This window comes from Taeniopygia guttata, chromosome 5 (genome assembly GCF_048771995.1).
Source record: "Taeniopygia guttata chromosome 5, bTaeGut7.mat, whole genome shotgun sequence".
NCBI lineage: Eukaryota > Metazoa > Chordata > Aves > Passeriformes > Estrildidae > Taeniopygia > Taeniopygia guttata.
The window spans coordinates 3,728,192-3,747,443 of record NC_133030.1 but is presented as its reverse complement, the minus strand read 5'-3'; the positions used below and the strand labels follow the sequence as shown (position 1 = coordinate 3,747,443).

Here is a 19,252-nt window from a genome sequence, read left to right as displayed (position 1 = left end):
ACAGTTAACCTTGACCAGTAGCAGTAACCTTGACCAGCCAATCTGTCCATATCCAGTTCTTGCAAGCCTTTCAAAGTGGAACAACTGACACAGGTTTGAATTATTTGGTTTTGCTATCCACTATAACAGCCTTCCTCAAGGCTGATCTGGAGTGTCAAGGGGCTCTGGCCACTTCTGGCTTCCTCTGGAGAATTTCTAAGAACCAGAACAGTTCCATGGCCACACCACTGACCTACACCTGACAAATGTGAACTGGAATGAAGAAGTAAATACTGGTGATTACTGCATCTTTGGGAGCATGAGACACACAATTGTTTTCAAATAAAGTTTACACAATTCAGCTGAGATGCTTCAGTTACTGAGCTTCAACTAAAGCAACAATAATATTTCATAATTTTGTTTCTAACAACTATTATCCAAAGGATGCAATAAACTGTTAAAACTATGAAAAATATTACAGGCAAAACTACAAAACACTGACTGCTAACTTCAGTGTCTGCTTTGGTTTGTAATACAGTGCTAACATATTCCATATTAACTGCATTCAGTGGAAAAACAGTATTAAATTCATCCATGCCCATCAATGCAGTACAATAAAAACATTCAAACTGTATGATATCAGTGAACGACAAATGATACTTTTAACTTATTGCTTTCTTCAGTGCTTCACTCAACCCTAATATCTGAACTGATTATTTCATTAGAGGTGGAACAGAAACATCCTGTATCTTACAGAGCATCCAACATTTTCCTAACCAACCCAAGCACTTACGATGACAAGTAGGCATTTCATTTTTTTCCAAGACATTGACCCAAGGGTGGCACAAGTTGGCATTGTCACATCAGAAGAAAAACAGAAAAGGTTTTCTATCCTGCAGATGACATCACAAGCAGATCCCTTCCTTACATCCATTAACTCCATTAACATCTTTCAGATATGATGGAATACAGTCTGAAGTTAACTTTAGAATTATGATACATAATCTGCTAAGTGAACAGCAAAGCTATTGTATTCACAATGAACTCCAGCTTAATTACATGTTGGTATTACAGAGAATTGTAGTAGCTTTTCCCACTTAAACTAGGAACAAGTCAAGTGTGACTACCTCTCACTTTTTGTGTACTGTGAATGTAACTGCAAGTCTACAAATTTGTATCTTCCCTTAACTGGTCTATATTCTCTGCACAGACAAGTCAAAAAGAGGTATCTATATAAATAACCACTAACACAAAATTCTTACCACAACAGAAAAACAGAAATGGAGGGTTAACACATGCTACCTCTCTGAGGCTATTGGTTATACAGCCCTCTCTGGACGTTTTTACTGTAAGGAGGAAGCCACAAGCAGTTCTGTTCAAGTAGGTACAAATTGCTCAGCTGTTGGGAAAACAGCATAACTAACATTTTAAAAGTTCAAGAATCGTGTGAATTACAGCTGTTTCTCTGGTTGATGGTGGTCACTTCCCTGAAACAAAGCCACCTTATGTCCCACAAAATTTACCAGAAATGGAATGGGGGAAAAGGTTTCATGATGGAAAAAGCAGAACTTTCAAATCTGTTATTATCTCCCTCCTCACCTAGTTCTCAAACATAAGCTCACAGCAGTACAAAGAACAGCACTCATTGTCCAAGTGTCTCTGTGCTGTGGGACAGTACAGAGGAAAGGGGGTCAGGGAAAGAGAGGCAAAAAGCAAGTTTGGTGATGGGGTTTATAGTCAGGCCTGCTTTACTGTTGTTGGCCTCAAAACTGTTAAAAGAACAAATCATCAGTCTGATTATAGACTCTGACAAAAGACTGTCTTATTCCCAAACAGTAAGACAAGAGGCAATGGGAGATTTAGAGTGGATATTATGAAAGATTTCTTCACCAGGAAGGTTGTGAAGTACTGGATCAGGCTGCCCGGGAAGTGGTGGAGTCACCAGCCCTGGAGGTCTCTGAAACACGTGCAGCAGATCTGGTGGCACTTTGGGTCACGGTTTAGTGGGGGACTTGGCAATGCTGAATTAACAGCTGGAATTGATCTTTTCTAACCTACATGACTCCATGAGTGGAAATCACCTTCCTGCACTTGTGAGCTCTGCATTGCTGCTTGGAGGGTGGGGGGAACAGTAGGAAGCACAGTGATTATCCTCCTGTTTACCTTCTCTCTACTGAGATGGTACGGCTTCTCTCTTTCCTGGCCACATCCAGACCTGTTTTTTTATTACCACGTCAAAGCTGCTGTAATATGGGCTTGTTATCCACACTTTTCTCAGCCTTCCATGCTGAAGATACATGAAAGAGCACACAAATGAGTTGTTCTTGCATCCCTCTGTCCTGGTTTTAAACTCCTCTGATCATGTTCTCTACTTCAAAGAGGTTCAGACATCTGCTCCACAGCATAGCTATTTCATGTAAAAGTTTATTTTTAGGCAATACAGTCACTTAACCAAAAGCTCTAGAAGGACAGGAAACAGATTTTCTTTTGGCAAACTTGAAAAGCTTAAAGGAAAAAATGCTTGAGAACAAACCAGAAAGCATGGAGAGTAAAACTAGAACTTTACTTTTGCAGTATAAACTCCTCCATCCCAAAATGTTCTCCAAGTGCCACATACAAGCACTAAATGTATAGCATCTCTTGCAAATCCATATTAACTTCTGTTACAAATGGGTTTTAAGCTGTGCCTGCATGGCATGAATTCAGTGATTTACCCAAACCACCATGTTTTTTTCAAAGCCTAGAATTTGAAAGAGAATACCTTGAAAGCGTGATCCAAGCGTAATTTGGAAAGCAGCCTTTTCCTGTTGTCATTCAGCATTCCATCAATCTTTCTCATGTGAGGCAAAAGTAGCTCATCTAAAAGACACATTAAAAACCCACAACAGTTGATTATTAAGAGATGCACAATAATGAGATTCATACTCATGCTATACTTTGATCCATTAATATACAATGTGAAAAGTAAAAAACAAAGCAATTAGCACATAATCTAATTTCAAATGTGAGATTTTTTTTTATCAACCCACTAAGCTGGTGGAGATAGCATGAAGTTTAATTCCTGACTTAAATCCTGCTCCTTCTCTGACTTTCCTTTGCTGCAAGGAAAAATTAAGATAGAGCAATGCAGAACATAAAATGTGAAGACAATGTTACACCAATTCCTAGATAATCCTCTTCTGTGCAATACAGCTGGCAGTTTTATGAAGACAAGTTTGTGGTTTTGACATTTGTTATTCCATTTTACAAGAAATGGTCCTGCTGGCATTTATTACAAAAAATTTGAGGAAAGCGCTTACTGATAAATGTTATCTGATAAACCACTGTGACTTGCACAATATAAAGCTGAACTTAGGCATGTGGCCAGCAATGAAAACTTACAGCTCAGTATGGAGCATTTAATTTATAAAGTCAATTACTTTGATTTTAGTGGGACTACTGACATAATGCATGGATCTGAAGTCTTGAGATAAGCACTGATGCACACTCAAATCAAGAGAGGCAGAAGAGGAGAGGCTAGAAATGACTTTTTTTTTTTAAACACAGGCAAAGAGAATATTGTACAAAATAACAGCTTGCAGCTAAATAATACATGAAACGATTTATCTTTTGGAACCTTTATCTTTGAACATGAGTGTATTACTAAATTTTGAGAAATAGGAGTTTTGACTTGTACCCTGGAGTCTACTAGGATAAACAGATCCAAATATTTTGTCTTCAAAGAAAAAGCGTACATTAATATCATTTTCTTTGATCAGGATTTCAAGATTTCAGAATTTAAAAAGTCAAAGTTTTAATAGTAGGAGGAATCATATCTACTTATAGTTATATGCCTATTTCTTCATAAGAAAGCAAACACACTGGAAATCCTGTAATTTTAAATAATGTTTGCTAAGGTTTGAAGTACAGTACCTGTAGGAACAAATAGCTCAATTCTGACATTCACAGCAAAATTCCAATGCAGAAAAAAAGATAAAACAATATTACCAAGTTACTTTGATTGTTCAAAGAGATAATGCAAAAATCTACATATACACATAACACGTGTAGATTCTTCAAATGAGGTTATGTAACTTGAATTTTGTTAGGTTTGTGGGTTTTTTTTTAAAAGAACACTTGCTTTACTGATTAATAATCATAACATCTAGTAAGAACACACAAATGTCAAACATACTGTACCATTGCTCTTTTCCAAGGCTTGCATTGTGTCTGGATCCAAGGCAATGCTAACAAGCAATTCCATGTAGCTCTTGAAAGTCTCTTTCATAGCTCTGGTATTCAAAAAGCGAGTAACGAGTGGAGCTGGAGGTACAACCTCTGAAAAGTGATCAGGATAGAATGATTTTTTCCCCTTCAATATCCTAGAAACACTTGTGTTTTTCAAAACTGAAGGTTTCTTTCTTAAAACACAAGTGACCCCTACTGGTACCCCACGAGATGAAAACTCAGTGCAGTCAATTGCAATGAACTACCCACACATCAAAAACAGAGGCAGACACCAAATATGGTACAAATGGTTCAATGTTTTAACTGTCAGCATTTAGATTATATTTTAAGGAATTTAAACATTTTCCTAGTATTGTAGATGAAAGTCAAGAGAAACAGGATAATTCATAACTTCAGTCAAATGAAGCGCCCCCTAAGTGCCCTAATTTTCACTTCAAGGCAAGTACCTCCCCAAAATTACAAAATTTGAACTCATCCAACAGGAAGAAGAATTTCTGAATATTAGTGTCACTTAGGAGCCTGCATACCACTGAAGTCAATCACATCTAATTTTTAAACTCAAAAGAAAAAAAAAAGGTAAAAAAAAAATTTATCAATGTAGCAATACAGGCATACTTATGCTTACTCTGAGGAAGCTTTTATTTTTTCATAGATGGCAATTTTAACATGCATACGGAATAGCCATCAGTACTAGTAAGCATTCTGCAGCTTTTTGTAGGCTGTATGTCTGACACCAGGATTTTGCAGTGATTCAGCCAGCAAGGCTGTTAAACTTCCTCAGGGATTACCAGAACCACCAGGTTACTTGAGGTCTTAAATATGGACAGTGTTACTTGGGCAAGTTTGCTTGAAAAAGATTTGAAAGGTGATGTTCTCACAGAGGCAGTGTGCCAGTACACCAGTGATAGTGTATCTATATTTAAAAGTCACCAGGATGCTTTAGAAATGCAGCAATAAGAAAGTATGAGCAATACAAAGCTTTGCTTTAAACATACAGGAAACGGAACCCTGCAAAATGCACTGTGAATCTGCTACCACAGGTAACCCCATAAACACTGTGAACTTCAGAAATCCCTTTTTCTTCTGGAGAGTTCCTGCAAACATTGAATTTCAATGTTCTATGAATGTCTTAATAGCAAATCTGCTCAGCAGGCTACATTTGAACAGCTGGCATTCAGACAAGCAATGGAGCAGCCAAAAAGTCAACTGCTTTTTCTCCTTGGCTTCTGAAAAAACAACAGCAGCATCTGAATTCTGCCCACATCTGCACGCAGGCAAACACTACAGGAATGGTATTTTAGACATGACGTTCAGTTGCAATGGAAAACTAATGAAGAATCTCATTCTTAAGATGTATTTAAAAATCAAATTGGCTTCTTCTCCTACAATTGCACCCATCACAGACAGCAAGTGGTAAAATATATATTTATGTAGATAAACTACATTTGAAATAAATTAAACTGTACACATTTGCTTATACACCAACAGCAACTGAGAAATTTTAAGGAACTCATTTTGCAGAGCATGGTATGGGATTTTATATTTTGTTTCTGAGGCTTGTACAGAAAAATGTGCAAGATCAAGAAATGTAATTTTATAATACTCTTCTCAGTTAAGTTTAAAAGGGCCTAGGCGCCAGCAATGGTATCTCACTCACCATCTTCTTCACTCTGGGCCTCAGGTGAAGAATCAGACTGGGAAGATGAAAATTCTTCTTTCCACTTTTTCCTTTTCTTTGGTGGTGGTTCAGCCTTTACCTTTGGCTGTTTAGCTTTGGGTTTCACAGAAGAGACTTTTGTTGCTGCTGGTTTTGGTGTTGGTGGATCAGGGGGTTTGATGTTGCTATTACTAGGTTTGCAGTGAATAGTCCTGCAATATTATGAGGAGAATGTTTATGAATATAATTACCACACAAGTTTTGGCAGTAATAAAATAGCTATAATCTTATTTAACCAGAATATACTCCCCACTGATTATATGTACTTATTTCACTGTAACTGGTTATTAGGTCATACCTATTTTATATACTACTATATTTTTGAAATAATACTTGACCAAACAATGCCTTTCTCTTCCCACCCCTCAAAATAGGAAGCAAACAGGAATGTTAATTCAGAAACACAAAGTTTTGTACTTTAGGACTGATAACACAATACAGTTTTGAGAGCATGGCAGGGAATACAGTCTTGGGAAGTGCTAGAGAATAGTTTTGTCAATGTGGGAACGCAGTGATATGTACAGCAGAGTCATTGTCAGTGTCTTCTGGAACACTGAGAATAATTCTAGACATATGTCAGAAATGGAGACTTCAAACCACAATGGATGGAGACAACAGACAGTAGAAGGATGAGAGCAACGGAAAATCTGCCTCAAAGGAGGAGGCTGAAAGACCTCCCTTAATGAGCTCAGTGAAACACACAGAGGTGGGATCTGACTGATTTCTCCAGAATTACAACATGAAGTACAAACAGAAAGAAAAGCCAAAAGCAGTGTTGAGAGAACAGTAGAAGCATAACAAGCTCATCACAATCATGTTTTGTTAAAAGAGGGGGTTGCTTCAGAGCACTGGAAGAACAGGTACTGGAACAGTCCTCTACAGCCCAAAAAAAAGGGAGCATCAAAATCCTAGCTATATTTAGTAGAACAGGATTATTTCATAAAATTGATTATCCGATGGCACTGCTTTTTTTGAGAGCAAACTAGAATTAAAACTCCACTGTTTTCCTGAATGAAGAGCACTGTCATGAACATCTGTTTTTAAATTTACTTCCCAGTGTTTTGAAGAAAGCATGGCACTTCCAGCATACCAGGACAGAATGGTCATTAAAGCAATCCAGAAAAAACTATCTAATTAGCAAAGTCCACATGATATGAGAAAACAACACAGAGAAAATTAAAATCACTACACTAGCAGGCTTGTAGGGCAAAGGATGACATAGAAATAGCATGGAGAACCCTAACACCTCCAAAATAACTGATTATGGAACAGAATAGAGTAGGGAAGACAAGGCAGTAATTTATATTTAATTTCTTAAAGCAAACCAGACAGTTCTCAGTTTCCATATTAAAGCACAATGAATATTCTTGAAAAAGCTATAACTTCTGTTTATTTAAACAGGTGTGTTCTTAATATGAAAATAATATGGCAAAATGAAAAACAAATTGAAATAAAATACCTTGCTGACTGGACAGGCTTGATTCGTGGTTTTTTTGAGCATACTCTGACGTATTCCTTTTTGTTTGCATTTTCAACAAACTTCACATACACTCGTTTGTACTTTGTCTTTGCATCCCCAAAGTACCCAAGATACTAAAAGGAAAAAAAACCCCAAACCACAACTGTTTATGTTAAGTAAAATTTGTCAGTTTTAACAAGTAAAAATATCAATCCTAAAGAAAAAAAATCAGTTTAAATTCCCCCATGTTTAAATACAACAACAAGCCACTCTACAGCATCTATAATTTAAACAAAATTCTCCATCAGATTTCCAGATAATAATTAAAACTGAAGACAATATGGTAAGGGAAGGTACTCTGGGCTTCTTTTTCTCCCTTTATCTTATTCTTCATATGTGTTATCCCAAAAGCATTATCTGCCTGGCAAAAGGCTGCCTGTTAAAATTGTATCCTCTCTGTATCACTCCTATTGCAGAAAGCAGTTGATTCAAAAGCTTTTTTCCACTGGTTTTATTCTGGTCAGGAAAGCTTGTTCCTTACACAGCCAAAATGACAGCAAAGACCCCACGTTGGAAAGCAGAAAAATCACTCCACAGATGTCTTTAGGGAGAGTTTGTGTTGGAGGGGGCTTTCCCCTCTAGGATGATTGCTAAGCATGTATGCCAGAATCACATTCTATTTAGTTTTCTAGCCTGGCATGAAGGAAAGCAGCTCCCATGAGGCTTCCCAAGGAATTTTAAGGACTCACACTGTTAGTAGCAGCAAACTCTCTGTGTCCGTCACGCACTTCAGGAACAAACTTCTGCAATAAAGCCTTCTGTACTTTCCAGATAGCTGGGGGCTCTTTTCCAGTCTGCAAAGCAACCTGGAAAAACATAAAAATTGTTTGCTAAAAACAGTGCTTATTTTTCTTTCAGAAATGTGTTTGTGCATCACGTTTTTTGAGGAAGTTACCCAACAATAAAATGGAAATACGTAATTTAAAATTCCAACACCATAATTATTAAATCCTGTTTGCATCAAGGCAAATTTGTAATTATCAGTTGAATGAGAATTTTCTGTAGATCCTACAAACAAACTACTAACTCAAATAAGCTTTTTGGAAAATGTAGTCAAACACTGATTACTTTTTCATGACTCCTGAACTGACAAACTTAAAATTCAAAATTTCTCCTAACATACCTTAATCCATTTTATAAGTGACAAGGGAATATTTTAAACTGATAACACTTGTCTTATGTGACAAAGCTGCATTACTTAATTTAAAACTGCAGCTAAAGAGGATGAGCACAGAGACAAGTAATCGAAAATATTAGGAATTTTCTAAGAGTAAGAATATTGCTGGCTATGATAGGAACAAAAGGAAAGGTTAACATGCAGAAGAATTGAAATGGTCAAGCAACAAAACCAAACCAAACAATCAAAGACAACAAGGAAATTCACATAAACTCATGTGAAGAGTTGTACTGGTTGCTTATAGCAATAATTTCTTATTGAAAAACAAATCAGAACCTCTTAAAAAAAACCCAGAAGACAATTCCATTCAAGTTCTTTTGCAAAGTTACACTTGAAAGTCTACTCCTATCTTTAAAAAACCCCAGAAGTATTCAAGTCCCTTTGAAAAATTTATGCTTTTTAATATTAAAGTAGGTAATTCCAAGTTCTAACGGAGGTTACCAGCACACAGATTTACTTTATTATGTATGTAGCATAAAATGGGTCATGTACATTCAAAACATGTTTGTAATCTGCGCTAGAAAGACACCTTTAAGGCATTTTGGCAGCAGTCAGGGAATAACAGAATAGAAAGTGAAAATTAATCTGCAGCCTTTCCTCTTCTGGTAGTTCCTTGAGGCTAAATTCATATGCAAGGGTTTTGTGCTGAGTTTCCCCCCCAGCAAATATTCAGATTACCTTTAGTGTCTCTATATCTTCAATCTTCACTACAAATTCGTCACGTTCCCTGTACATCCCCTCTCCTTCACTGTCCATATTCTCCTCATCAGTACATCCTTCTATTGCAACAGTCTCCTGCATTTTTGCCAATTGTTCTGAAGTCACAGCATCCTGTTGAGCTACTTTTAAGGGGTCAGCTGGATTCATTTTCTCCTGCACATTGCCTACAGGAGCAGTTGTCTGTGGAGATTCCTGTTTTGCTGCAGTGCTGGTGGTGGAGGCAGCAGCAGTAACAACTGTCACTTTTTCAGCTTCTGAAGGAAAAAAATCCAAATTTCAGTTAAATTATTGAGGATTAGCATTGTAATATGGAGCTAGGTTTTTCTTCTTTTCTGTTACAATTTATATTAAAAGCAACTATTCTAGGAAAAAACACCTGTTCTAGGAGTTAAAATAGAAGCAGTACTTGACCACAACTAAATCTTAAACAAAACCAGAACATTGTAGCTAATATACCTCTGTTTGTATTAAACTGCTACATCTGTTAGCATCTGGAATTAACAAAACTGAATGCTTTGGAAAACAATTTGACAGTTGCAGACCTGATCACCAGGTAATACTGTTATACTTTGTGACAATAACTAAATACAACAGTATTGTTATTATTACAACACTGAATCTTGTTATCTGCCGGTAAGTCTTTTGAAATTGGATTGCAGAAAGAAATATACATGAAATATGAAAACTTTCTGTGTGACTTTTGGACACTTACAATTAATATTTTGTGATAATGTAACTGGAAGTTCCAGATTAAAACTTTAGCAATAGCCTAATGACTTTTAATATTAACAGAGGTGAGCAATGAGAACTGATGATACAAAACAAAGAAGGGAAAAGAACATTCCTTTCCTCCTCTATTCCAAAGAGCCAAAGAGAAGTCCCACCTTTCAAAATTATTCTTTCCCACCTGAAAAAAATTAGAATCCTTTTTAGATATTACTTTACAGTCTTCTATGCATATTTAATGTTGACTTGCTGATCTAAAAGAAATCAAGTTATATTAACACAATTACTAATATCACTCAGGATACTTAAACTGCTTCACAGTTTTGTTACAATCACTGCTAATTGTTGACTTTTTCACTTAAAAAATTATATAAAAGATAATGTAACATTAACAAAATAACTTTAACAAAAGTGACTCCAAACAAATGAGTTAAATGTCAAATTAATGTGTCAATACAAAAGCTATATACCAACTAAGTGAAGATTCATTAAATCCATTCAATAAAATTGTTAACTTGAAATGTGAAATATGTTCTTCCAGATACATCACCTCACATTACTGCAAATATGTTCTATCTCTTCAGTGAGAGAGAGCTCTGACAGCTTTAATTAGCCACACCATTATTAGTTGCTCAGGTATATTTACATATTTATCAGAACAGCAGATAAAGGTACATGTACTACTTAATACTATCAACAAAAGACTATGTTTTAATATTTGTCTGTCTATACTTATTTGCAAAAACAGACAGAAGAGGGTATTACTAGAAAACTTGCATAACACCAGCAAGAAAGGAAGAAAGATGTCATTATTAAGCATCTTGTACAATCTTGTGCGTCACAAAACAGGAAGGTGAATTAAAGAAATTGGTGACATAATATTACATCCTGATGGATAACAAGAAAGATACAATAATGTTGTAAAAGAAATCACTGCAAATAAAACATCAATGGAAATGTTCACCCAACAAAAAAAAAAAAAAAAAAAAAAAAAAAATTGAAATATTTCTTTGGACATTGTACACAGAAATGGCTTACTAAAATAAACAAACTTCAGCAAGAGGTTCACACCATAGCACTGTCCAGATTTCAGCTTTCTGGGAAGAAAAACAATCACTGCTTTCTTGTTTGAAATATATATTCAACTCAAAGACACAGAAGGAACTTCATCCTCTGTAATAGCCTTTTTGCAATGCATGCACTTAACTGTGCATTTTATGCATAATTGCATAGAAATATCCACAGAAAAAAATAGAATAGTAATTAAGATAAAGTATTGTTCAGCATCTCACATATTCTGTAATATTTTCCTGCTATCTTAGGTGTGATTATTACAATTCAAATTTAAATTTGCTATGTATTTTTCAGTAAATCATGTCACATCTAGAGGAAAAAAAAAATCTCCCTCTCTCCTTTAATCTAAAATGGGAAACAATTACTTCATTCTCTCTTGTTAAGAATCAGCTTATGGGTCACAGGTTCTCAATCCTGAGAAGAGTTAAAGAAATGTTTCATTTTTTCCCTGTGATTATTTTGGAAGACAATGGTATTCCTCTGGAATTAGTACAATTATGTGATTGGCTGGATAGTTTCTAATTGCTTGCTGGGGGAGGGGGGGGGGGCGGGGGGAATAATAAATCCTTACTGAAGAGAATTGCCCAGGCAAAAACATTCTGTGTGCTGAAAATACTTCAAAACAAAGCAGCATCAGTTAAAAGCTCTGAACATGGATGTACAGCATGGATGTAACACAACTGAAACCAAAAAGTGTGTGAAAAACTAACTACTGTGATCAGTGGTTTCTGTCTGCCCCTCCCTGCCCAAACTGATCCTTCCCAGACTTTCTTATTTTGGGAGCAACCTATCAACACACATGGAGCTACAACAGCCCTGCTCAGTATGGCTCAAATGACTCCTACCTTGGAGTAGCAGTAGCAGTTTACAAGAAGCAAGTGAGTGCAGTTTACAAGAGCAAAACTTGTTTCACACACATATCCAGTACAACTTCATCATCACAGAAAATGAATGTTTACCGAGCAAGAACTTATCACCTGTTGATGGCAATTATTAATATATTCTCTTGCTAAAATTTTCTTAAAAATAGGTTTAGAACCTCTGATATGTTTTGTTGATGTTCCCAGATGAAAATCATATTTAGTGTTCCAAGCCAGACTTGAAGACAACATACACATTATTCCAACTCCAAGCTAAAATAACTTTTTGGCATTAGTCCTATTTGAAGCACGAAAAAAGTTTATTTACATATTTTCTAACTGTGGAAAACACTATTTTAGTCCATAGTCAACACACCTTTTGAAGAAAACTCTTAATTGTGGCCAAAACCAAACCAAATAAAAACCTTTACCTGAAGATAGATAAATTTTTTTTTTTTTTTTTTTGTCCCCTCAGCTACAAAAATCTCCTTCAACATATACACCTGCAGTAACCATTTTACCTGATTTGATCTTTTTGTCAGATGTTTCATCCAGGGCTGACAATGCAGTAGAGATGCTCTTTTGAAGATCATGGTTACCACCCACAGAATCATCTTCATCAGAAGAAAACGAAGGCAATGTTTCTAAATTTTTCTTAAGTTCCTCATCGGCTTTTTTGGTTGGACTTTCTCCACTGACCTCAGCAGCCACAGGAGGTGCTGCTGCTGGCTGAGGCTTTGCAGAGGGCTGCAGGCAAGGGGCACGAACTATTTGTGTGACTGGTCTCCTAGTCCTGTTTGGCATTCGCACAGCTGGAGTAGAAAACTGCTGCCTAGGCCCAGATTTTAAAAAGTCTAAAAAAGATGCAATAAATCCTGTTCTGACTTCTGGTTGTTTTTCTTCAACTTCTTTAATTTTTTGCCTCATTCTTTCCTGATGTTGGTAAGTATCGTAACAACCTTCAGAAACAGGAGAAGAGTATGTGAAACATGCATCATTTCCTCTTGAATTTTGACGTTTACACTGTCCACTTCTTTTTACCTGTTTCTGAGTTGCACTGTCATCTTCGGCAGCATTTTTGTTTTGGATTTTTCCTTTGCTTTTTTTCTTCTGAAGGTTTCCTTGAGTTAAATCTTGGCATTCTTCTTCAGTTCTATTAATGGTTCCATCTGCACTTTGGGGAACAGACAGCGGCTGCAACGGAACCTTTGACTGGTTGCCTGCTACTGTACCATCATCACCACCCACATTAAAATCATTCTCTGAAGCTGCACTTTCCTCACTTAGGCTCCTACCACTTGAAACAAACTCTGTCTCCCTTGCATTCAGTGTACCATCAACAGAAGCATCGTTATCTTCTTCAGATTCGTGACTGATGCTAGATTGTTTCTTCACCCGAACAGCCTCCTGCTCTTCTTGACCAGTACCAAGGGTGGGAGAGGTCATTCTTATTGGTACACTCTGATCAGAAGTTTCAAGGTGCTGCTGATCCAGGTTCACAGTTTTTGTCTGTATTGTTGACACCGGGGTAAGATTCAGGGTAATTTGGCCTCCATTCAGAGAAATATTATTTCTGCTTGCTGGCTTTCCAACTACAGTAGGTGAGGCACTGAAAACAGAAGACACGTGCCTGGAATCCAAAGTTCGGAACTGCGTTTTGGACTCCTCGCTGTTTTCAACAGTTTGGATTTCCTCTTCATTAGAGGCTGATTTGGCAAAGTCAGATGGTGTCACTCCACAGGCTGCTGCTGTTGCTGCTAAGATGTCATCCACATTGGATAATATATTCCTCTCATCGCTGAGAAGCATAGATTCTGGGAAGCACATTGAACTAAGAGAAACAAATTGATTTTTTGCATCATGTTGATTTGTTTGAGTAAAATGATCTTTTGCTGTCAAATGCTGCTGTAGTGGTTTTGAAGACTCAGAAATCTCCATTTTCATTACTTCTGAATTCTGACTGTGAAGCTGCTGCTGAGAATGACCCCCGTTACTTTGAACAATGTGACCATCCATCTGAAGGAATGGATGTGCCACCTGCTGAGGACTCTGTATTCTTTGCACTTGCGGTGATGCCTTTGCTTGTCCTAAACTCGATTGCAGGATTGACTGGTGAAGAATCTGCAAGTCACAGGCTGACTCCAGCAGTACCTGTGCACTGGGCAAGCACAGCTGATGACCATGTCTTAAAGCATGAGGCTGCACCTGCGCTGGCGCGCTAATGACTTGGCCCTGCTGCTCTTGAGCTTTACTCTCATGTACCTTATGCATAAGGGAATGCTGTTGGTTCAGCTCCTTAGCACTCACAGTTCCCTGTGCAGTTCGCATTAAATTCGCTGTCTTTTTGATATCGTGGCTTAGGCTGCTGATATGGCCAATGTGTTGGGAAAGCTGCTCCACAGAACTGACCATTCTTTCATCTTTTTTTGTTCCTTGAAGAGTAAGTCCAACAACTTGATCTTCAAGACGAGAGTTGCTTCTGATTACGCTTTGAGAGTATCTGTCATTTGCTTTTGAGACCCTATAGGATGCGTCCTGAGCGTTGATCTCCTCCTCTGTTAGGCTTTGAGTGGAAGATTCAAGAGTAGCTTGCTGTTGCAATGCCTGCATGTCCTGCATTGATAACTCCTCCTCCTGTTTCGACGAGGCGTACAAGTTAGAGTCAGACTTCCTTTTAACATAGGACTTTGTTTCTGAGGAAGGTCTGTTGCTCTGCAGCGTCTGGGAGTGAGCTGGGGATGCAAAAGGAGACTGGACAGATGGCAAAAACTTTTGAGACTGAGGAGAGGAGGATTCTTGTGACTGAGAGTTCTGAGAAGAATGTAAAGAAATATAGCTTTGATTAGGGCTCGAGGCTGGAAGAGTTTGTACCCGAGGAGAGGCATTAAAAGAAAGAGAAGGCGACGTTAATGTTAAAGACTGCCCTGAAGAATAGCTTTCTGAAGGACTAACAGCTGCTAAAACTTGTGATTGAGATGAAAAATTAACTTGGGACTGGGTAACTGGAGATAAACCCTGAGAGTGACTAGAAGAGTAGTTCTGAGCTTGGCTGACTGAAGAAAGTTCCCTCATTTGCCCAGAGTAGTTCTCATTTGGAACTGAGGTCAATACCTGTTCCTCTGAGGAGTAACTTAGAGTCTGACTGTCAGAAGTAATAGCTTGTGATTGCCCAGAAAAAGTCAATGTTTTATACAGTGAGGGCAGCTTCTCAACCTTACCGGATGAGAAATCCTGTGAGTGGCTGACAGGTGGCACATTCTGAGCCTGGCACGAAACGTAATTTTGGGACTGACTGACCGACAAGAGGCTGGGCAGCTGCGCCGTAGAATAGATCTGTGCTTGGCCTGTAATGACAGAACTCTGGTTTTGTGCAGTTTTGGCATAGCTTTGTGTCTGCACGGTGGGAGCTACACTCTGAGGTTTGGGGGTCTTTGTTGACCTCGGAGGCTGCTTCATGGAACAGTTTTTCACTTCTGCAATGGAAGCAGACTGAAAACCGGGCGATGGAATTGCAGATGTGTATGACTGAGCAAGTTCCACTGTGACTTGAGAAGTCTTCTGCTGTGGTCCTCCATTGCTCACCTGAGTAACATCTCCAACTGGACTGCAGGATAATGCTGAGTGCCTAGATGTATCCTGAAAGTTAACTCCACTTGTACTTGTTAAATAGCTGTGTAAGGAATGCTGCGAAACAGCCAGCTGAGGCTGGACAGACTGAGTACTCGAAGGCCGCTGGTGGTGTTTAATAACACTACATTCTCGCTGAAGTGCTCTGTCCATGGAAGCAGTGGAACCAGTGAAGACAGATGTGCTGTAGGCCTGAGACACCTGCTGGGCTCCTCCAAGGGTCGAAGGCAACAAACTGAATTGAGGCTGCAAAAGATGGGGTGCAGATTCTTGAGCAGAACGATACGTTGACGACTGGGGGGGTACGCTGGTACTCAGAACAGAGCTGCCCAAGCGCTCAAAGGTCAAAGCTGTTGGAACAGTGCCTTGGGATGTTTTAATCTGTAATAAGGGATCATGGGGACTTAAGAGACCGTTGGATGTAGCACTGAAAGTGGCATCTTGAAGAGTAAGAGAAGGGGTAGTAGCAAAGTTTCTGCTGCTGAAGGTGTTGGGATGCTGATACGCTGACAAAGCAGAGGTTGGTGGAAATGTTCCAGAAGTTGGCAGAGCTCCAGTAACAAATAGTTCTGCGGCTGTCGAGGAATGCATACCTGGAAAAAACAAAACAAGAAGGAAAAAGGAGCATAAGGGAGCTTTAAAAGTAACAACAGTGCATTTCTGTAAGTCATTTAACTGCAAGCTCTGACAGCATTTACAAACATAATGTTCTTTAGAATCACCACCCTTTAAAAAACCCAAACATACATAGGGAGGCATTTATTGTGGGTAATTTTCAAAATGAAAGTGCAGGATTTTTTTAGAATGCCAAACTCTATACCTGCAGTAAATTGCTGAGGGAAAACCTCATATCCTTAAGATGCAAATTGTTAATAAAAAGAACTGTACAAGATTAATTCTGCTTTGAAATGGAAGGCTCTTTATTAGTTTTTATTTCAGTTTAAAAAGAACTGATCAAAAGCCCTGGCCACCTTTAATAAACAGTAAAAAGACAAAATTACACCTTAGCAGTTGTAATACATACACAATTTAAGGAGCAATCCCATCTCCTGGAGTTACCCTCACCAATAACTTTATAACTCACTTTATGGGAAGCATTTCAGAGCATGCAGTGAAATAGCTAATGGTCCATACAATCTGCAATTCATTTTCTTAGAGGAGGGGTTTGATTTTCAATACAATCAATAAATATAATTTGTATACTTTCTGAAGTGAGAGTCCCAGATATCCTCAGACAGCAATTATCTGCATGGTGCAGTAGCAACTATCCAACTGAAAAGCATATTTCTTATTTGCACCCAGCCACCGGTATGACACCCTGGCTTAAACAAGATTTCTCAACAGAATACACTACTCCAGCTGAAACAGGAGTATGAAATTCCCTTGCAAGCTTTGAGGCCTAGGGCAGTGATCCATATCATTCACCCTGTAACCCTGTAATCATTCACTTTGCTTCTCACCCTGTAACTTGCAGACACTGGTGAAGTTTGTGTACTGTTTCCAAAGTCTACCAAGAAAAGCAAAGAAGGCAAGTTTATTCCCAGACAAACTTAAAACTCTTCTAAAGGAATCAGTTTCCTCTGGGAAATTTACCAGGGTATGCAAATCGGAACAAATTAAAATCAGTAGACTGATTTGACCTTTTTTGATTCTTCTTGCACACTTAAAATGCTTTTTAGCTTAGCATAATTTAAAAATAAATATAAATTATCAGTAAATAGAGCTGGTTTTGAAACAAATACTTCAGTTAAAAAAATATTTCATTTTAGAATACAGTAACTCTTCTTAAGTTGATTGCAACTTAATCATACAATTGCTTTTGAAGTTTCAGGTGAAGCTGAGAAATAAATTCTTTGTTTCTCCCTTTCAGTCCAAGACAAACTGATATGAAGCGATGTGATAGTGAAGGAATGCCAAGGTATTTTTCCTTAGTCAACAATAAGGTCTTTCTGAGTGAGACAGCATAATCAGTGCTTTAATGCACTTTCCCTCCCTATTCTAAAAAACTGCATCATCATGTACAAATGGGTTCTCTTTTACTGATCCCTACTGCTAACACAAAGGAAGGGCCATCTGGAAGTCTCAAAGAAAGGGAAGAATTTAAACCCGTTTTAACTGCAGATGTTAATTTCTCATCTAACCTGTATTTTACCTTTCTCTTCCATAAATCAAAACCCTTCCAAATATGCCCTAACTTCTTAAACCAGTCAAGAGCCAGTCACAGGAGCACTACTATGGCAGAACTGTTGGGCTTTATATTCTAATATTTGTTCAGGAGCAGACGAAAGGCATGGGAAAGGTACTAAGCTACATGCACAGACACACCCTCACTACCCTAAGAAATCAGAACACTGATAACACAGATCAAAGGAACACTTGGAAGGACAAATATAACAAACACAACATTCTTCTTTTTTCCCCTAAAATCAGCAGTGTGGGGTTTGGAGAAAAGCCCAAAGTAAGAAACTTCTAAAAAAAAGTCACCTTGCAGAGTGAAGAGCTCTTGCTTTGCTTTCCCTCAAAGAAGTTTGTGAAGATAAAGCTCTCAATAGATACTTGGGAGGATCAAGGGTAACAGAAAAGCAGCAAAAGTATCAAAGGACAACAGAAAGCTCAGAGAACTGGTAATGTTGAAAAATGGGCATAGTGATGAGTTCTTAGTAATGAGTACTGAGAAATCTCCCAACCATTGGTACCAACATCAAACCTGACCCACTGCACGTCTCCCCCTTCTTCATAGTTCGCTGTTAGGCAGGTTGCAATGGAGAAAATGCTAGGACAAGGAGGAAAAAAAATTTCTTCCCAGCTGATATTCCGATGTGAGGATGGGTCATCATAACTCTAAACTCATAACTGACTGATATTAAGTTTGTTTGCCAGACTATCATTGTGCATCTTCATCTGTGCTCCCACATTTCTGCTTTTGTCAATAGCGAGTTAAAAGCCACAGTATCTATTCTCAACTTTTTGTGCAGCTCTTCAGAGAATGCAGCTGTACATTACTTAAATGTCAAAAAAAGGACTGCCCCACTCTTGCTACCTTGTGCCTCCTCCTCAGATCAGAACAGCAATCATACAGCTGCACAGAGACACAGATCAGCCTGCTGATACAGAGGAAAGACATCCCCCCAAAGGACAAAAGCCACTCAAACATTTTCTGCCAGATCAGTGGATAGATCCAATTCACTGCACAGCTGCATAATCATTCCCTAAGATTAATCAGAACTTGAAGCTACCCACAGATGCAACAGCAACACTTATCTTGGTGCAACTGTCTACAGTGAGCTCAAAATCTGCAGTTTCCTGCTCTGCACAGAAGGCTTGACAGATGGGGGAGGTTTGTGGAAGGCAGTCAGTCTGCCAAAAGAGATGGCACGTTTCTTCAGTTGTAAATTAGATCCCTTATTTCTATGTGACATGCACCTCAGGCCTTCTTTTTGAGAATACCTTGCTCATTACTTCTGTGTACAAAGAGGCCAAAGCTACCCATAGATTTTAGTACTAATATTACAGAAAAACTATCATGGGAAGCAGAGTTTGAGAGTGAAAGATTGGCTAGGAGGTACAGGTAGTGTGCCTGAAAATGCTTATAGTGTTAGTGAGACTAATTCCAAACAAAGCTGGGG

At 38.2% G+C, this 19,252-nt stretch overlaps 1 protein-coding gene across 2 annotated transcripts in view; it reads right to left on the bottom strand.

The window, feature by feature from the left end:
- The window catches only part of QSER1 (glutamine and serine rich 1), a 44,286-nt gene that overhangs the window by 6,905 nt on the left and 18,129 nt on the right, over positions 1 to 19,252 (bottom strand). For both annotated transcript variants that reach the window (XM_030273387.4, XM_072929445.1), the window contains exons 4-10: positions 12,521 to 16,219; positions 9,298 to 9,593; positions 8,132 to 8,248; positions 7,383 to 7,516; positions 5,864 to 6,075; positions 4,159 to 4,296; positions 2,741 to 2,838 (exon numbers count right to left, since the gene is read on the bottom strand). In XM_030273387.4, coding sequence (XP_030129247.4) covers positions 2,741 to 2,838; positions 4,159 to 4,296; positions 5,864 to 6,075; positions 7,383 to 7,516; positions 8,132 to 8,248; positions 9,298 to 9,593; positions 12,521 to 16,219 — 4,694 coding nt within the window. The remainder of the gene's footprint in view (positions 1 to 2,740; positions 2,839 to 4,158; positions 4,297 to 5,863; positions 6,076 to 7,382; positions 7,517 to 8,131; positions 8,249 to 9,297; positions 9,594 to 12,520; positions 16,220 to 19,252) is intronic.